Raw genomic sequence first — 17448 nt, 5'->3', positions numbered from 1 at the left:
CACTTGGCTTCAACTCCTAAAAAAAACAAAAAATACTTCGACAAATTAAATCACTTTTCAAATGAATCTTTCAAACTCAGTTCAACAACTAAAAATATTCATTTCAATCTTTCTCTCGATTTTTTCAACACTTTTTCAACTATCTAATTTTCTCATAATCGACTTTCTAAAACTAGCAATCCTCTTTTTTAAAATATTTTTTGTAGCCAATTCATTCTTTCCTATTCCCTCATCCAAACCTACCTTTCTATCTCCAAAACCATTAGCCGCCTATTCAGGTACGAAAAATAAATTTTAAATAAATGATACGGAGTTTACTCAGAAAGAAAGATTTTCTTATTCTTTTCACAAATTTTCTAACTTTTCTCACTCCTCTCACTCTAACAATCCTTAAATGCATAAAATAGGCAATAATAACCTTTGCATTAGCAACAGTTTTGCTAATTATTCTTGCAGAAGAATATTATAAAGAGCACATACTTAAATGGATCAAGCATATAAACATTTCAAAATTGCTAATCCACATCCTTTTAAACATTCCCCACCAACCACTACATCCCAACACCCCCCGACATTATCAACATCTGTCAAACAAACCAACCTCAATCATCTACACGTATATTGTTTGTAGAAAATCTTTATTCATTTGAAGAAAGACACGCATCACTATCCGAACCATTAATACCAGCCATTCGTCAAGCTCCCCTAAGTGAACCACAGTACCAACCAACATATAACATCTACCGCTCACTTCAACAAGACCTTAATAGAACCAGACATCCAAGCCAAAACCAAAATTTAACAACTACAATAGATAGACAAATTATTCACCCACGACGAAAACGAAACCTCACAACAAGAGTTCATTTTAACATACCCTAATCACTATCATCGACCCCTATAGTTATTTCTAGTAATATAATACAAAGCACCCTTTCATCACTTCAAACAATCTCGCAACAAAATATGCCAAAAATTCCATATTATTTAGGTTTAAGAACCCCTTCTGAACAAATTCGTGAAAATCCCTTTAACCCCCCCCCCCCCCTACTTCGTCACAAAGACTTCTACATTGGATGACACAAACATTTTCTCAAGGTGAACCAAACTTAGTTAATGATCCAAAAGACATTTCATCAGATACTTCTCTTTCACTACCAGAAACTCTATCACTTCCATCAACACCTTCAATCACATGTCAAACAACATGAACTACCTTCCCTACAAATACACGCCTACGTTTAGATTGGAGCTCCTTTGTAGCACCCCATCCCTTTTTGGCGAACATCTCGATAGCAATCGACTACATAAATCGGCACTTAATAGACTACAATATAGACACGATATTTTCCAGGACATACAAGATTATAATATACAAATTCTTACCCGACATAATTTAACCCTAAAATTCGAAATAACAGTAAATTTAACTAAGTTAGTACATCATCCATTACCACTATGTCCACCGAGTATAACCGCTCAATCTTTGCCCCCCTCCATTCATTACAATAGAACTTTTCTACAAATACGACAGATATACAAAAAAGACAGTAGGATACATAACATTCTTTTATCGCTTTTCAGGATTTTCATACACATGTATCTTTTAATAGAGTTTCTAATCAAAACCCTTTCCTCTCCTGTACTTCGAGAACCTATACCTCATCCAGACTCTTCCCCCGAACAGGACCAAAAGACCTCCTTGTTACACATTATGATTGTGAAGATAACCATCAAAAACACTACATAAATACGCAATTAATCAAGTAACACAATGCGAATCTGAACCACAAGACATTGAATCAACAACTATAGTAGCTTCACTTTGCTCAAAAGCCAGAGCTTCAACTCTAACAGGATGTGAATTTACTGCAAAATTCTCCGAAATCACATTGTTCATAAGTTTTGAACAGCAATAAAAAGTAGACTCAATCATGAATCCTTTTATCACACCTTAACCCCGAAGATTGCAGAAACGAACTACAAAGTTTGAAAATAATCACAAATAAAAGCACAACTCGTAAATTAGTAAATTTTCAAACGCCATCAAGGTCATATACAATTTGACGATAAGCTCCCCTATCACGGCCCACACGGACGTTTAACCTACGAGTTACACGATAAAAAAGGGATACCACACATTGGAATAAATAACCCATCGAACTGTAAAGCAGACACAAACAATTCAGGAAAAATAATAATGTTTTGCGTTTGGTAAGTTTAATTAGAAAAAAAAACAATTAACACGATTTAAAAGTTGATTCCATTTTATATCAAGGAATCCGCTTGCCTTGTAAAAACGATCTAGGATATTGCGACCCCACTACACGAACAGAACACAGGCAACCATAGTTTGGTTACCTGAAGACACATGTACCACATTTCAAGTCGCTTAAATTCAGGCAAGAATGATAGTTTCAAAAAAAATACTTTTTAGAATCTATACCTTTCGACAAAAACAACCCTAATCGAATTAGATCAAACCCACAGAAAAGCAAATACATAGATGGTATAGAAAATAAATTAACAAGATCAAAGTTTACCCTGAAACGGAAGTAGCATGTAAAGATCCCAAACCACTTTTCAAAACACAATATTCAGAAATTCTTGTCGAATACGTTAAAGGTTTCGACTTGAAGACAGGCAACCTAATTATTGATGCAGCACATTTATATCAAAATCGAGAAGACGAAAAATCCTACATTCCAGTAACAGTATGCAAAAATTCATCCAAAAAATAAAGGTAAGTCTTGACTACAAGAATTTTAACTAATGAATAACACCTATTTTGGTGCAATCTACTACAATATACATCTTGATATGAAACTAGATTTTAGAATAAGTAGATTTTTTCACTCTCTCCGAATTAGAAACACTTCATCACTTATGTGAGCTCGAAAGAACACGTAATACAATCACTCGCTTTAGCAGTACTTAAAATACCCTACGCAGGATATCTATTATCAGACAACCGCTCTAACTTCATTGACTATGCAGGAAACATTCTTTGGTATTACACGTGCACTAAAAAAGTTTCACCACTTTGTTTATGAAGACAAAAGATGTTACCAACGAATCCCTATGTTTTATAAAAATAAAAGACATTTTTTAGATAGACTATCAAGACGCTCATTTTTTTGGAATGCAGCTGTCCCGTGTGGATCTGAAAATAGCCACAACGTAGTGCAGCTTAGTCCAAACGAAGATAAATATTATCCTCACCCCATATCCTGCACTAATATCACCTTAAAGAAATTTTCACCCCTGAGCTTACGCTCAATTGCGCATCACCCAAACAAAGACCTACAATCAGTAGGTATGGACTGTAAATCTGACTAACAACATCTTATTCGAACTCAATATTTTCAACAAGTTTTCACTAAAATGAATACAATACAAAGACAATCAATCGACTAAAATTTTCGAAAACTAGCTGAAACAACAGGCTCCTCAGTTATCTAAAGACAAGACTATAGCGGATACTTTAAAGATATTCAAGACTATATATACCATAGTGGTGAAGAATACCGTCCACAAGATATTTCACCAATTAATAGTTTTAGTTTTGTTAATATCAAAAACGAACTCCTAGCTTTTGGAGGCCATACTATTTAATAGAAAAATTGACTAGATTATAGGCTATGTTTAATTTTATTGGATCTCTCATTTCTTTACTGAAAGGAATCTACAACACATGCGCAATACATACGCAAGTCAATAGACAGGCAAGCGTAGCACGCATTCTATTTGCAGGATTTTTTAGAATTTTTTCCACCTCAATTTAAAAAATCTGCCTTGACGCTGAGATTGGCGACTATAACAAAAAGCTATCTACAAAAGCAGACATATATGATACTCCTTAAGACAATACAAATTCAACACCTACAACACCACCACATCTACATAGCCTATATAATCATACCCTCTATCTTTAGTCCCACAGAATTATAGGAGCATACTCTTAACCACTGAACATACCTCTCAACGTAGTAATTTACCACGAAGTTGAATATCTCATATAACACTCCATCAACCGAATATTCATGAAACACATGAACAAATTGTAGAACAACCACACACAATAAATGTTCGTTCTCAAATCAATCGTTTTTTGCCTACCATGAGCCTACAGATTGCATCCCGCAACCGTTCCCTTCCCCATCCATCAAACCTCCAACGCCACTCCTCCCGCATTTCACTCTCAGACCTCACCTCTTCTCCCCTACCCAGTTTTTCTTCTAAATCACCACGCATGGATTCAAACCAAAAAGTTTTTAACACCATATCTAACTTAAATAATTCTTATGTAGAAGCCCCTGACGAATTCCTTGACTCCGAAGCTAGCCCTACAAATTTTTCCCAACCACCTTTCCAACCCATAGTTTCCCCACTTCCTAATGAAACCTCTCCCTTCCCCACTTCATACACTAACGCTGTCCCTATCCTTTCCCCAATGTCAAGTAACGAACCCAACACACACCGCCCCATCACATACAATCAACTTGAGCATGAACCAGATGTTTTTTTAACTCAATAACAACATCTTCATGACCCAATTAACGCATTAACAATTCGCCAGCTAACCCACTCAGTCTCAAATCATCATCTCTTTCTGTTCATATTACACCCACAAGAGCACAAAGAGTTTTTAAACGAAAGCACCCTAACTACACCTCAAGTCCTTATTAGTCATCCACTATCATCCCGATTATATTCTCACCACCCGCAACCCACTAATACCCCAGAGTTTTTTAATTCACAACCTACCATTTCCCCCCAATATACGTACTCTACAACAGACAATGAAAACCAACTGAACCCTTTCGCTGATGAAAATGTGCTAGTTCCCATACCCCCTTGATCGCCTCCTAGAACTTTACTAACCCACTGAAACTTCCCGTGAAAAATAACCCCGAAGATAATGAACTCTGTAATTCCATCACTCACCAACTCCACCACCGCACTTAACGAAAATCAATTCAGTGCCATCGGTTTTAAACCATACACCAAATAGATTCATAGCACCACGCTTAATCGATTTTTTCATTAAACAATACGATCATACTGTTACTAGATACATGGAAGATACCCCACACGAAGACGATCGAAACACTAATCCTCAACTAACGGAAAAGTTTTTCATTAAATCAGAATATATATTTCATCTAGATAGCACAAGAAATTTGATATCATAACCGCTCACGCACTACAAACACCAAAGCTTACGAGCCATTTTTCAATAAATTTAACCACTTTGCACTGACATTTAATTTTCTTACACCAAAAGAAAGATATATTCACTGCTCACACGAAATATTGCTAAAAATAAAACTAATCCAGTTTTACACGTTATAGATTTATGCTCAAACACATTCACAATACTAAATTCAATCATAAATTTTATAAACTAATTCAAAACACAAATCATGAGTTTTCAACACTTACCGAAGAAGTAAACATCATCAGACCGCTTGAAATTCTTTGGGCTCTGCTTCGCACTAAAAACGTAATCCGCATGCTTGCTAAGCTTCTAATAACATCTGACACAATCAAGACTAACTTCCCCCATGGATTTTTCCCCGAAACCGAACCCTCGTAAGTATGAATTTTATAAGTAGTACTAACACAAATAAAACAAGAGACTCACCATTATTACTCGTGTTTTGAAGTTTCTTTTTTAGATTTCACCAGTCACTCATCTAAAACAGTAAAACCAAAATAAAAACCACAAACTTTCTTCAAATTTTCAAAATTTCAATCCAACAACGAAACTGAAATATTCAAGTGAAGCAAATTTAATACAGAATGCAATAAATTAATAGTTCTGTAGTAAAATTCGAAAATTATGAAGTAGTAAATTGATAAAAAGCAAATAAACGTTCTACATAAACAAATCACCATCCCGTAACCCACATCATTGTTTTATACTCATTAACTCAAATTACACATCACTATATTTCTTAAATTTAACATATTAAATCACATCTACTAACTTACACGGCATCCTCCGTAGTTATGATCCCGTCCGACAGATGTATATTTTTTGCCCACTGACCAACACCTTCCCAAACGACGGCGCCCGTCCTATCATCATTCCCCACGAATATATACAGCCCATTGAAATAACCCTGCTCAAACACATTCACAATACTAAATTCAATCATAAACTTTATAAACTAATTCAAAACACAAATCATGAGTTTTCAACACTTATCGAAGAAGTAAACATCATCAGACCGCTTGAAATTCTTTGGGCTCTGCTTCGCACTAAAAACGTAATCCGCATGCTTGCTAAGCTTCTAATAACATCTGACACAATCAAGACTAACTTCCCCCATGGGTTTTTCCCCGAAACCGAACCCTCGTAAGTATGAATTTTATAAGTAGTACTAACACAAATAAAACAAGAGACTCACCATTATTACACGTGTTTTGAAGTTTCTTTTTTAGATTTCACCATTCACTCATCTAAAACAATAAAACCAAAATAAAAACCACAAACTTTCTTCAAAATTTCAATCCAACAACGAAACTGAAATATTCAAGTGAAGCAAATTTAATACAGAATGCAATAAATTAATAGTTCTGTAGTAAAATTCAAAAATTATGAAGTAGTAAATTGATAAAAAGCAAATAAAATACAAGAAACCAACCTTTTCAAGTGTGTTTCTTTTACAACTGAATTTTTCTCATTTACTCGCCCACATTTCACTCACTCTATCAAGCAAACTCGCCCATGTAGAATCGTTTAGTAATTGATTTTCAAGTTTCAACAATAACTGATAACATCTCTAACTTGTTTTCATTCGTTTCAAACTTTCTTTTAACCCGGTTGGAAGGAATTATAAGTACGCTTAAACTAACTAACGCAGCTTACTAACACCACAAAACCAACAGCATGTATAAGAAAGTCCCACGGTACTCCGACCAAATTAAAACAGGAGAAAGTTTTCTTTTGAAACCGAATTTCAAGCTTTATTAAAACCACTTGAAACACTGAAAACTCAAAAAAAAACAGAACACGGCAAAACAAAAAAGAGGAAAACACCTGATAAAATCGAACAAAAAGTTGAACACGAAAAAAGGCTGCGACGGCAAAATTATTCTCTCTGAACTGGCCTCACCACCCAGTAGCACGTCCTGAGCATGCTCTACAGCCGGCCTAATCCACCGCGCTACACCACGCTTATGACACGCACTCAATTTTTGACGAGAGTTGCTCAAGGTTGAGCGACTCTTTAAGATAACCGAAAGTAAAAACACTTCTGCGAAAAAAATTAACGAATATCATAACTAAAACTGATCTCACTAACAATATATAGATATAAATATGCAATGTGAAAATTTTCTTAGAGCAAGAGGAACGAGCAGCAAAGGTAGATGAAAACTCATGGAATAGCAAATCTATTGGTTTGTTGCCGTAGTCACAACCCCCGTAGTAACGACCTAACAACGGAGCAAAGGAACCCATTGAAGAAGAACAATGGCCAACTCGACGTTGACTTCGCATACCGATCTTACTCACTTGGTGCTTCACACAGAGAAGTCAAACTCCATCTTGCACGTAGTCGCGCTCTAGCTTAACGAACTCAACTTATCATTGCATCAATCTGAAATCTTGACACGATCACTCAAGACGATCTAGGATATATGAGACCCACTTCTGAAACACGAACAACTGTCCCCCTTCTCTCTATGAAGACATCTACTCCAAAACATGAACACTGTCTCTCCCTCTTCTCTCACGCAGTCACTGCTTCAAGAAGAACCTACTCAAAGAAAGAAGAAATCTCTCTCTCCATCCTTCACTGCAATAAACATTAAAACTTGAAACTCTTCAAGTTCCGGATGGGTGAAACTAGTTTAAAACTAGTTTTTATAACCCATTGTCTTATTGATAAAACTATCTCTATAAAATATTTCTTACTAACCAATCATGATCCATAACTAACCATTACAGTTATTTGTAACGCTGAAACTATTCATAGTTTCAGCACCAGAACAAAATTAATAAAACTTACAAGACAGTTGTTCTCCTTCCATACAGTTCCTGATATCTAACTCGCAAATACCAGTATACACTAGATCTGTTGAGACTAGGAGGTATAAGAGTAAGATTAAGATTGGTAATAGACTAAGAAGTTGCACGAATCTATCCGGCCGAAAATTAGATAGCGTGACGAACAGACTGTGTACCTTATCTGAAATTACTCTGAGTGACCACGCCCGTTAAGTAACTCAGTTAAATTGGTCAGCCCATATAAGAAAACGATTATTTAACGCCCTAAGATGCCTCTCTTTGCTCAAGTGGAATATCTCATCTTTAATCGGTAAAGAAAATAAAGTAAATCTGTACTGAGCAATACTGAGCTCTGCTTAACTCTTTTAGCCCGAATTCTGTCCATTACCTGATTGAAGGTTTCAACAAAACACCGAATACGGTAGTCCTGAAGAAATTATGGAAACTATTGAGAGGAACTATTTAACTGCAACTTACCTACTCCGCTCTACTACAAAGTACTGAAAGATCTTGTGGCAGCTGCGAATTCGACTGTACTTTGTTCTGCGAGGCAACTAAAACTCGAAATCGCAAGTGAATTCGACCACCATACCTGCAATATGAAGTTCAAATGAAAATCCTTTTTTTACTGGCATGTCAACAATCCTTGTTTATGGATTTTTGTTTGAGTGTTCAAATTGTCGTGCCGACCCGATGCTGTTCATCCTGCGATCACATCCCCAGTGGCATATTCACAGAGCCATAATATATTTAAGTTTGGGTTTTTTTATGTGTGCAAGTTTGGAGCGCTAAATTCAGTTGTAGTCTAATTGTTTTTCAATGGTTTACCCTGAACTTGAATCTATTCTGATAATTAAAATGAATTTGAAGAAAATAATTAATTACAAAGAACGAAATAAATATCAAACATCATTTATTTACAAAAATATTCAATCAAAAAGCTGTCGAGAGTTCTGGAGGTTTTCTATAAAACGCAGAGGTGGACGAGGTTGTAGTGGTTGTTGTGGAGCTGGAGACGTCATTGTTTCTGAGAAGCCCTCATCTTCATCTATTGTGATGAGGTTTTCGGCTGATCCTCCTTCCTCCCAAGGAAAGAGGAAATCGTCGACTGGTTGAGCCACATATCTAGAGTCAGGAGTGTCTGGGTAGTTCATTCCCACATGCTCAACCATTTCCTCCATCATTTGAATTTCTCCAAGTTGGTTCTCTGTGATGGGTACTTGCGTTATATGATGTTCGTGGAAATCCCTGCGCATCACTTCCACCATGTGCCAGACTTGGATTGGGATGTCCATTCGTGCCAGAAAAACTCCAGAGACTGTTTCTCGCACTTAGATTTGTATTAGATCAAGCGAAAGTTCTACCGAGAACAAAAGGTTGCTGTTTTGCACTGAGATCCAATAAGTTGAGTAAAAGGAACGATTGATTTAAAGTTAAGAGAGGAGGTAGTTGACGGTAGTTAAATTGAAATTAATGTATTTAGAGCTGAGAGAGGAGGTAGTTGACGGTAGTTGAGTTGCAAATAAAATGATTTTTAGTTAAGTGTGAGGGGTACCTTCAACTCGAATGTGTGGGTTTAACCAATCAGTATTGATTTTCCATATTTGGTCTGTAGTCGTGTCCTATCAGATTTCCGCTCCCTTTTATAGAAAATATATATTAAAGTGGTGTCCAATCAGAAATAAAGTTCAATTTTAGGAGCTTTGTAGACATTGTCGTTTGCAGTCACAAAAATGTTCATTTTTTGAAGTTTTTGTATCCAATCAGACAAAAGTTTACCTTTCAAGGAATTAAATCTTCCAATTAAGTAGAAATATACACAAAAGCAATCGCAAAATTAAATGACTAAAATTGTTTGCTGTAAAATTAAGAAATTTTGCTGATGTAAGTTACAAAAGATTAGCATACAAGTAGCATTTCTATAATTTTTTTTCATCAAGTTAATTGAAATTTTTGTATGTAATCAATGAGAAATTGCTGGTTTTTGAGTAGATAGTCAAGTTCATTGATTTTGATGTAAATTTGTGAAAATAGCTGAAAGTTGATGAATTTTCCAAAGCAAATCTCTGGAAAGCTGATTCCAAACCTGGTCATGCAGGATTTTGAGCTTTGAAAATCTTTAAGATATGGAGGAATAAAGAACCTTGCTGGAGAATTTGTACAAATTTGGGTATCGGTTAGGGGATAAAAAGAGTATTTGATGTATTATCGCTCGGCTTTTTGATTAATTTTAAATTTTCTAGAATAATTTTAATTTCTTTCCTAGTCAGGTGTAATTCAGCCGTAAGTTTGAAGCTTTGATACGCAATATGGGGATCAGAAGTAAATCTTTGATTGAGTAAGTTTCCTCAAATAGACCTATACTTGGTCGGAGAACTCTATTTTGGACAGCTTTAACGTCCAAAAAATTGTGAGAAAAAGTAAGAATCAACGTCTATAATTCATCAATAAGAAAATCAAGTGGAATTTTTTTGTTTTTTTTGTACAGTAACTCGAGGAAATTCAAGTAGTTTATGATAGACTTTTTCAATATAATGATAGATACATTTCTAAAATATTGAAAATTCTATAAAAGGTAGAGCTCCGTTATGATAGTTAGACATAAAAACTGTCGAAAATTTAATGACCATTGAAGCTCGATTCTGATTGGTTAGTATCAACATATAAAAATTTCCATCAGAAGTAGAGCTCCATTCTGATTGGATAAAAACACAATTGTTGAAGGTTTCATCTTAAGTGAAAGCTCGATTGTGATTGACTCTTTTTTATGCAAAACCAAATGGTTTTTTTTTTCATTTACAATGAAATTAATCGGTCAAAACAACACATTTCATAAATTTTCTTTCAATTTTTTGGATATTTCAAAGCAACTGTAAATCTCCCACAATTGTTTGAGATTTTTCAAATTTCCCATTTTGTAAATTGTTTTGTGTTCTTTCTTTACTTATTGAGATGCCGTCACTGAATAGAAACGAAAGACTTGCAGGTGTTAAATGTGGCAGAGAATACACACGTAAAGACGCGTCAAGACGCTGTGGCATTTTAAAGTGTTCCAATTGTAACTTTTATACATATAGCAGCGAGGAACTCACTAATCATATCAAGAAGAAGCATTCGTTGTGTCAACATAATATTAAATATGGAAAAGACGCTCAGCAGTCTCCAAACGCACTCTCAGAGAATGTAAAATTAATATATTTTTTTTATTAAAAACAGGAAAAATTAATATGAATAATTTTTTAACTGAATCTGAAAAGTCTATACAATTGTGATAAATTTGAAAAATTCTAGTAAGCATTATACAGTTTTTTCATCCGAATTCATGATCTGTCCTTTATTTTTTTTTCAAAGGTTCTGATTGCTGATAAAACCTGCAACAATCGAAATCAAATTGCCGTGAAACTTTCGATGGAAATCGATGCGATAATCTTTAATCTATAGTAAAAACTCCATTGGTTGCAAGCTTGCGGAGACTTTGTTGCGATAAATTTGTAGTTAAAGTGTATAGAATACGCTAATGAGTGGTTTAAAATTTGTTAAATTATTGTAAAAAGGATATATATAAAACATCGACTAATTGAAAGATTTTACATAGTTACCATTTTAAAGTTTTACTTGTTTAGTGCTTGTAAAAGTGTTCATAGAGTACTGCAATTTGAAGCAGATAATGGTGGTTGATTAATTCAGAATTTTGGTTTTCTACTGTTTTTTGGAATTTCAGAAAACAAATTGATAACTGACCTAGAAAAGATTTAAAAATATATATGTTTTGCCAACCTTTGAAAATTTCAAGATGATAATACACATCATTCTCAACCAAAAAATTCAAGATAGAAATTCAGAGTTGAAGTAGCAACATACAGTTATCAAATTGAGAAAATCATTTGGAGAAAATACTTCATTGAGATAGAAACTCAATTTAATTCATTAGGAGTTATGACATATTTTTTACTAAAACTTAGCTTAGAGGTTATATCTTGAGAAAAAATCCAACATAAAAAGTCTCAAGAATTATATTTATGTATAATTTATCGGAAAATTTGTTACTTGATATATTAGGTAAATTTATATGAAAATTCAGATATTTTGGGGATAAGTTTTGTGAAGTAAACCCAACCCCGAATTCTTTCGGAAGATGATACTTGAAGCATAAAACAAAAATTTGTTTTCAAGATCTACATTTCATTATTTTGGATTTAAAAAAATTGATGTAAAAAGATTTTTAGCAAAAATAATATAGAGCTTGCTGAAAAGTTCTAACCAAATTTAGCAGAACCAGATGTAAGATCTCCTAGTTATATGAAATTTAACTTGAAAAGATTCAATTAGACATACAGTAAAGATTTTGTTCTGGTTAGCTTCAATTGTTTTTCAATTAGAAAATTAGGTTGAATGATAGTTTTTTTTGCTTAATAAATTTCGCAAAATTATTCAATTTTTACTGTTTGCACCTCGATTTATTTTTTTAAATCGATTTTTATTAAGAAGCGCTCTTTTAAAAATTTTCAGATGTTGATATATTAGGTAAATTTATATGAAAATTCAGATATTTTGGGGATAAGTTTTGTGAAGTAAACCCAACCCCGAATTCTTTCGGAAGATGATACTTGAAGCATAAAACAAAAATTTGTTTTCAAGATCTACATTTCATTATTTTGGATTTAAAAAAATTGATGTAAAAAGATTTTTAGCAAAAATAATATAGAGCTTGCTGAAAAGTTCTAACCAAATTTAGCAGAACCAGATGTAAGATCTCCTAGTTATATGAAATTTAACTTGAAAAGATTCAATTAGACATACAGTAAAGATTTTGTTCTGGTTAGCTTCAATTGTTTTTCAATTAGAAAATTAGGTTGAATGATAGTTTTTTTTGCTTAATAAATTTCGCAAAATTATTCAATTTTTACTGTTTGCACCTCGATTTATTTTTTTAAATCGATTTTTATTAAGAAGCGCTCTTTTAAAAATTTTCAGATGTTGCAGAAATTAGGAACTAGGTTCCCTTGCGTATTTCTTCTTCCGAAGGTTTTCAGATTAAAAACAATAGAGCTGCTCCTAATTTGTTCTAAAAACTCAACGTAAAGTTACATCTTCATTTTCTCATTTCTTTTATGTGCTTTCAAATGCTTTAACTAGCACCGATTCTTCCTCACTTAGACATTTTTGAGAAAACTTCCGACAAAAATCAAGAATAAAAAGCGATTTAGTAACTATTTTGCAAGAAAAGTGATAGTTAATGATCCCAAAAGTTGTATTTTGCTTAAATAGTTTACACCAGCAAGTGAACAAGGAATCTAAAGGAATACATATACAAATTACTTAGTAATAATCCGACGTTATCAGTTCTAATTCTATCTCTGCCAACAAATTGTTCATTCAATTGATACTAATTTCCTAAATTCCCCAGTACTGACTAAATTTTCTTGCAAAGTGAGTTCAATAGTGAAAATATGTATTAAGCAGAAAGCAAGAATAACCCTAAAACATGAAAATTTCGAGGTAAAAGTTATGAAAATAATATTGTAGAAGCAACAGAGATAATCATCAGTTATGAAGAAGATTTTGTTGATTTTCATCCAATATCTAATATACTTTTAAGAACAATTTACCCAATTTTAGTCAATTTTAGCAGTAAACTGTTCATTTTTTTTATCACTGATCTGAAATTTATTATTGTTAACGTGAAAAACTTCTCAGAAGTTGTAATTTTTGAACAAATTTGGGTTAATCATTGAGAAAAAACTGAGGAGTTGAATCATGGAGTTTTGTATCACTGTCTCATCATGATTCCAATTAAAATGAAATTTGAGCTCAATTTTAACTTTGCACATAAGTATATTTTTTCAATTAGATCAGAAGCAACAAAAAATTAGCCAAAACCTCGAGATTTCTGCAATTTTTTCCAAAAACATGAAATTTTTGCAATTTTTTCCACAATTTTTTCCAAAAACTTGACTTTTTTCGAAGTTTCAGTAGAATTCGGCATATTTTCAGCTAGATAGTTTTTGTTTTAAAGAGTAACCTTATCTACTAAAGTACCATAAACCGAAAAACATAATACCTTCATACCACAATCTACCCGTAATACTCACCAATTACATAACGCGAGCCGAGATTTTTGCGAAAAAACTAAAAACCAAAAAATCGTTATTCCTACCATTCTCTTACCATCACACTGAAACCTTACCATTCCCTATCTTAATACATGGGGAAACCTAAACCCCATCCTAATGCAATGAATTTCTAATCCTTATGCAACGAGAAATCTATACACTATCATAATTCATGGGAAATCTCAACGAGAAATCTATACACTTAGACTAACTGATGCATGGAAAAATCGGACACCAAACACTTTCTGAAATTTACCATCTGAAACTTGGTATGACTCATCTTAATACATTGGGAAACCTATACCCCTTTGTATCACATTGATCAACCTATTCTCTATCTTAATATATAAGTTTTTTATTTCTAATTCTAATACAAAGGAAAATCTATTTACTATCTTAAAACATGGTAAGATCGGGCGCCGAAAAAAATTTCTGAAACTTACCATCTCAAACCTATGGTAAAACCTATAACATATCTGAATACATAGGAAATCTATACCCTATCATAATACATAGCTTGGAGACCGAATGTTCTATTCCCTATATTAAAACATGCGGGTCTCCAACCACCCAATCCCCCCCCCTACCCACTCTGCCTCACTCATATACTACTCCCCTACTTCAGGGATACGATACCCTGCTTGACCGTAGATTTCTTTGGCGCCAATTTTTATACTAATTTTGAGGGGGAGCAAAAATTTTTCTAAAAAGTAGCTAAAAACGCCTTTTTTGTCGCTTATTTTCAAAAATTTGCCTGCGGTGCAAAAGTTTTCCCAAAATAGGGTGGGTCTTTTCAGTGATTTGGGAGAGCTCACAAAATCAATTTGGTCGGCCTAGGAAAAAGGTCGACAATTTTTTTTCTGTTATTGAAAGTGCTTTTGAAAAATTAGTCTTTTCTTTCATTTTCATGAGCTCATTAACTCTTTTACAACTGCCACTTGACTGTTTAGAATATGCTCACTTTTTGTTTGAGTGAACTGTTTGAAAAAAATGTTCGCAATCTCATGTGAAAAATTTCATCACTTTGATTGTTGACACTCGATTCCGCTCTTCAATACGAAAGTTGCAAGGCGCATTAAATTGATTTTGGCGTTGAACCTAATTGTTATTGTTGTATTTTTAGTCTGTATATTCAGCGCTGAATGTTTTGCAGGAATGCAGTGCACAGTCCATTGCCCAAAACAACCCTCAAAAGATCTGTTTATTCGACTGGTCACTCAGGCGAAGCAGGCCAATGTCAATTTCATTGCAGACTTGCCTGACACCTTGGACGATTATGACGTTATCATAGACGCTCTGTTCGGATTCAGTTTCAAAGGAGATCCGAGGCCGCCGTTTGACTCTGCTTTGAAGTTGTTGAAAAAGAGTGAACACAAGTCACATATTGTGAGTGTGGATATTCCGTCGGGCTGGAATGTGGACTCCGGGCCAAGTTAGTTTGTCCCCTAGTTTTAGTTAAGTTTACTCGTGCGTTAGGAATCTCGAAAAAACGTGGCTCTAGAAAATGGCAAATCAGATGTTGGAAGATAAATCCATGATAGTTGTCTACATAGAAAAAATATTATAAGATGGGTCCCGCTGTAAAAAGTTGAAAGGTGCAGGTTATTGTTTGCATGCTCTTTAAACTACCTTTCTGGCCCTTCGATTCATTTATACTGAACTTTCATACATATGTCGAAAAAATGCCGGATAGTATCTTTCAAAAACTTCCTCACTTTTGATGATCTAAGGTAAAAATTTTGGTAAGATCTTGCAAAAAAGTTTTTGAGGTTTTTTAATTCTGCTAAATTGTTTTCATTAAAAAGCAAGCTCCTTGTGATAAGGGAAAACCTAATCGCCTCGCACGAATGTTAACTTCAGATCTTCGATTTAAAGTTTTGGGATTCATTGATAAATTGTAATTGTTTGTTTTTTAAACTTCTTTTCCACGCCAAATCAGCTACCACAAATAATCTTCGAAGAGAGTTGAGCGATATATCATATTGAAACCCTTTCAATCGTGATTCGAACATGAAAAAATTTTAAAATTTTCCCAGTGTCCGGTTTGAAATGTTTGATTCTTAGTCTTAATTTGAGCGAATAAAGCGAGTGAACAGGCTTACAATATCTTATTTTGAATGGCTTAAAATCTTACAATAGCTTAATTTCAGCCGAAAAAAAACGAATTAAAGTAAAATGATTATTATTTTTAGTACTTGAGCGCCTTTTTAGAATAAAAAAAACTGCAAAAAATGATTTTAATGATTTTTGTTTTGTTTTTCTATTCATTTTTTCTACAAAAATTGTTTTCTAATTTGCTGATTTTATTATGACTGTCGAATATTCCTAAGCTTTAGTTTTTGGTTCAGATCCTTTTATCACACCACGCCGAAAAAATGACACTTATTTGAAAAAACGTTTTGTAGTATTTTTTAAGACTGGTCGGAACATTCTCTGCTACTTGCACAGTAACCGTCTGTCCTTGTTACAATGTCCAAACAATAGCATCATTGTCGGGAGGTCATGAGTTGTCATAATTCTAGACATGCGTGGCTTTTATACTAGTCCTTTTGCTGATTTAGTCAAGCCTAGCAAAGATCTGAAACTTTTTTTCAGCTGGTGATGACTGTTTCGTTCCTTCCGCCCTAATTTCTCTAACTGCACCGAAGATGGCAGCACAGATGTTCAGTGGAACACATTATCTTGGAGGAAGATTTGTCCCCTTCAGTTTAGCCCAAAAATATGGATTAGATATTTCTTCTTTGTATGAGTCATCAGATCAGATTGTTAAATTAAACTGAAAATAAATGAATTTATTAAGTAATAAGCTTAAAAAAGTAAATAAAATTGTCTGTGTTTTGACTACAAGCAGGATTAAAGCAAAACTTGAGTGAATTGCCAGAAATTGGAATGGTGTATGATAGTTTGAGCGACAGACCATGTGTTTTTAATTATTCTGAAGGATTTTAACTAGTCGTGTTATCTAGTTTTTTAAACTAATTTATCGGACAAATTTTTAACCTTTTGAAATAAATCTGACCTTCAAGCTTAACCTAATAAATTGAGAAAATGTCGACGAAAAACAAACAGGTCAAAATAGCCGATTTTGGAAAAAAAAGTGACCAAAAAAATTGCGTTTTTTTGGCGCGCGCTACCCCCGTACATTAGTATACTTTGGCGCCTTCAAAAAAAGAATAGGGTTGGTTGCCGAAAATGGATGTCATAGAATTTTTTGAAATAATTCAGACCTCCAAGACCAAAATAATTCTAAATTTTTCTAAATTGCTGAGTTTCGTTTTTTGTCGGTGTTTTGTTTGTCTGAAAATTGCATGGCAC

At 33.9% G+C, this 17448-nt stretch overlaps 1 protein-coding gene across 2 annotated transcripts in view; it reads left to right on the top strand.

Moving 5' to 3' along the window:
• LOC134845213 (uncharacterized) overlaps window positions 1-16969 on the top strand; it is a 32999-nt gene extending 16030 nt beyond the window's left edge. Inside the window, exons 2-3 of one of the 2 annotated variants that reach the window (XM_063862125.1) lie at window positions 15287-15565; window positions 16729-16969. In XM_063862125.1, the coding sequence (XP_063718195.1) occupies window positions 15287-15565; window positions 16729-16913 (464 nt within the window). In that variant the 3' untranslated portion in view covers window positions 16914-16969. Of the gene's footprint in view, window positions 1-15256; window positions 15566-16728 lie in introns of both variants that reach the window. The other variant, XM_063862116.1, reaches the window with a different exon arrangement.
• The last annotated feature ends 479 nt before the right edge of the window (window positions 16970-17448 follow it).

The sequence above is a fragment of the Symsagittifera roscoffensis genome, chromosome 1, assembly GCF_963678635.1.
Source record: "Symsagittifera roscoffensis chromosome 1, txSymRosc1.1, whole genome shotgun sequence".
Taxonomy (NCBI): Eukaryota; Metazoa; Xenacoelomorpha; order Acoela; family Convolutidae; genus Symsagittifera; species Symsagittifera roscoffensis.
This window is presented reverse-complemented; position numbering and strand designations above follow the sequence as displayed.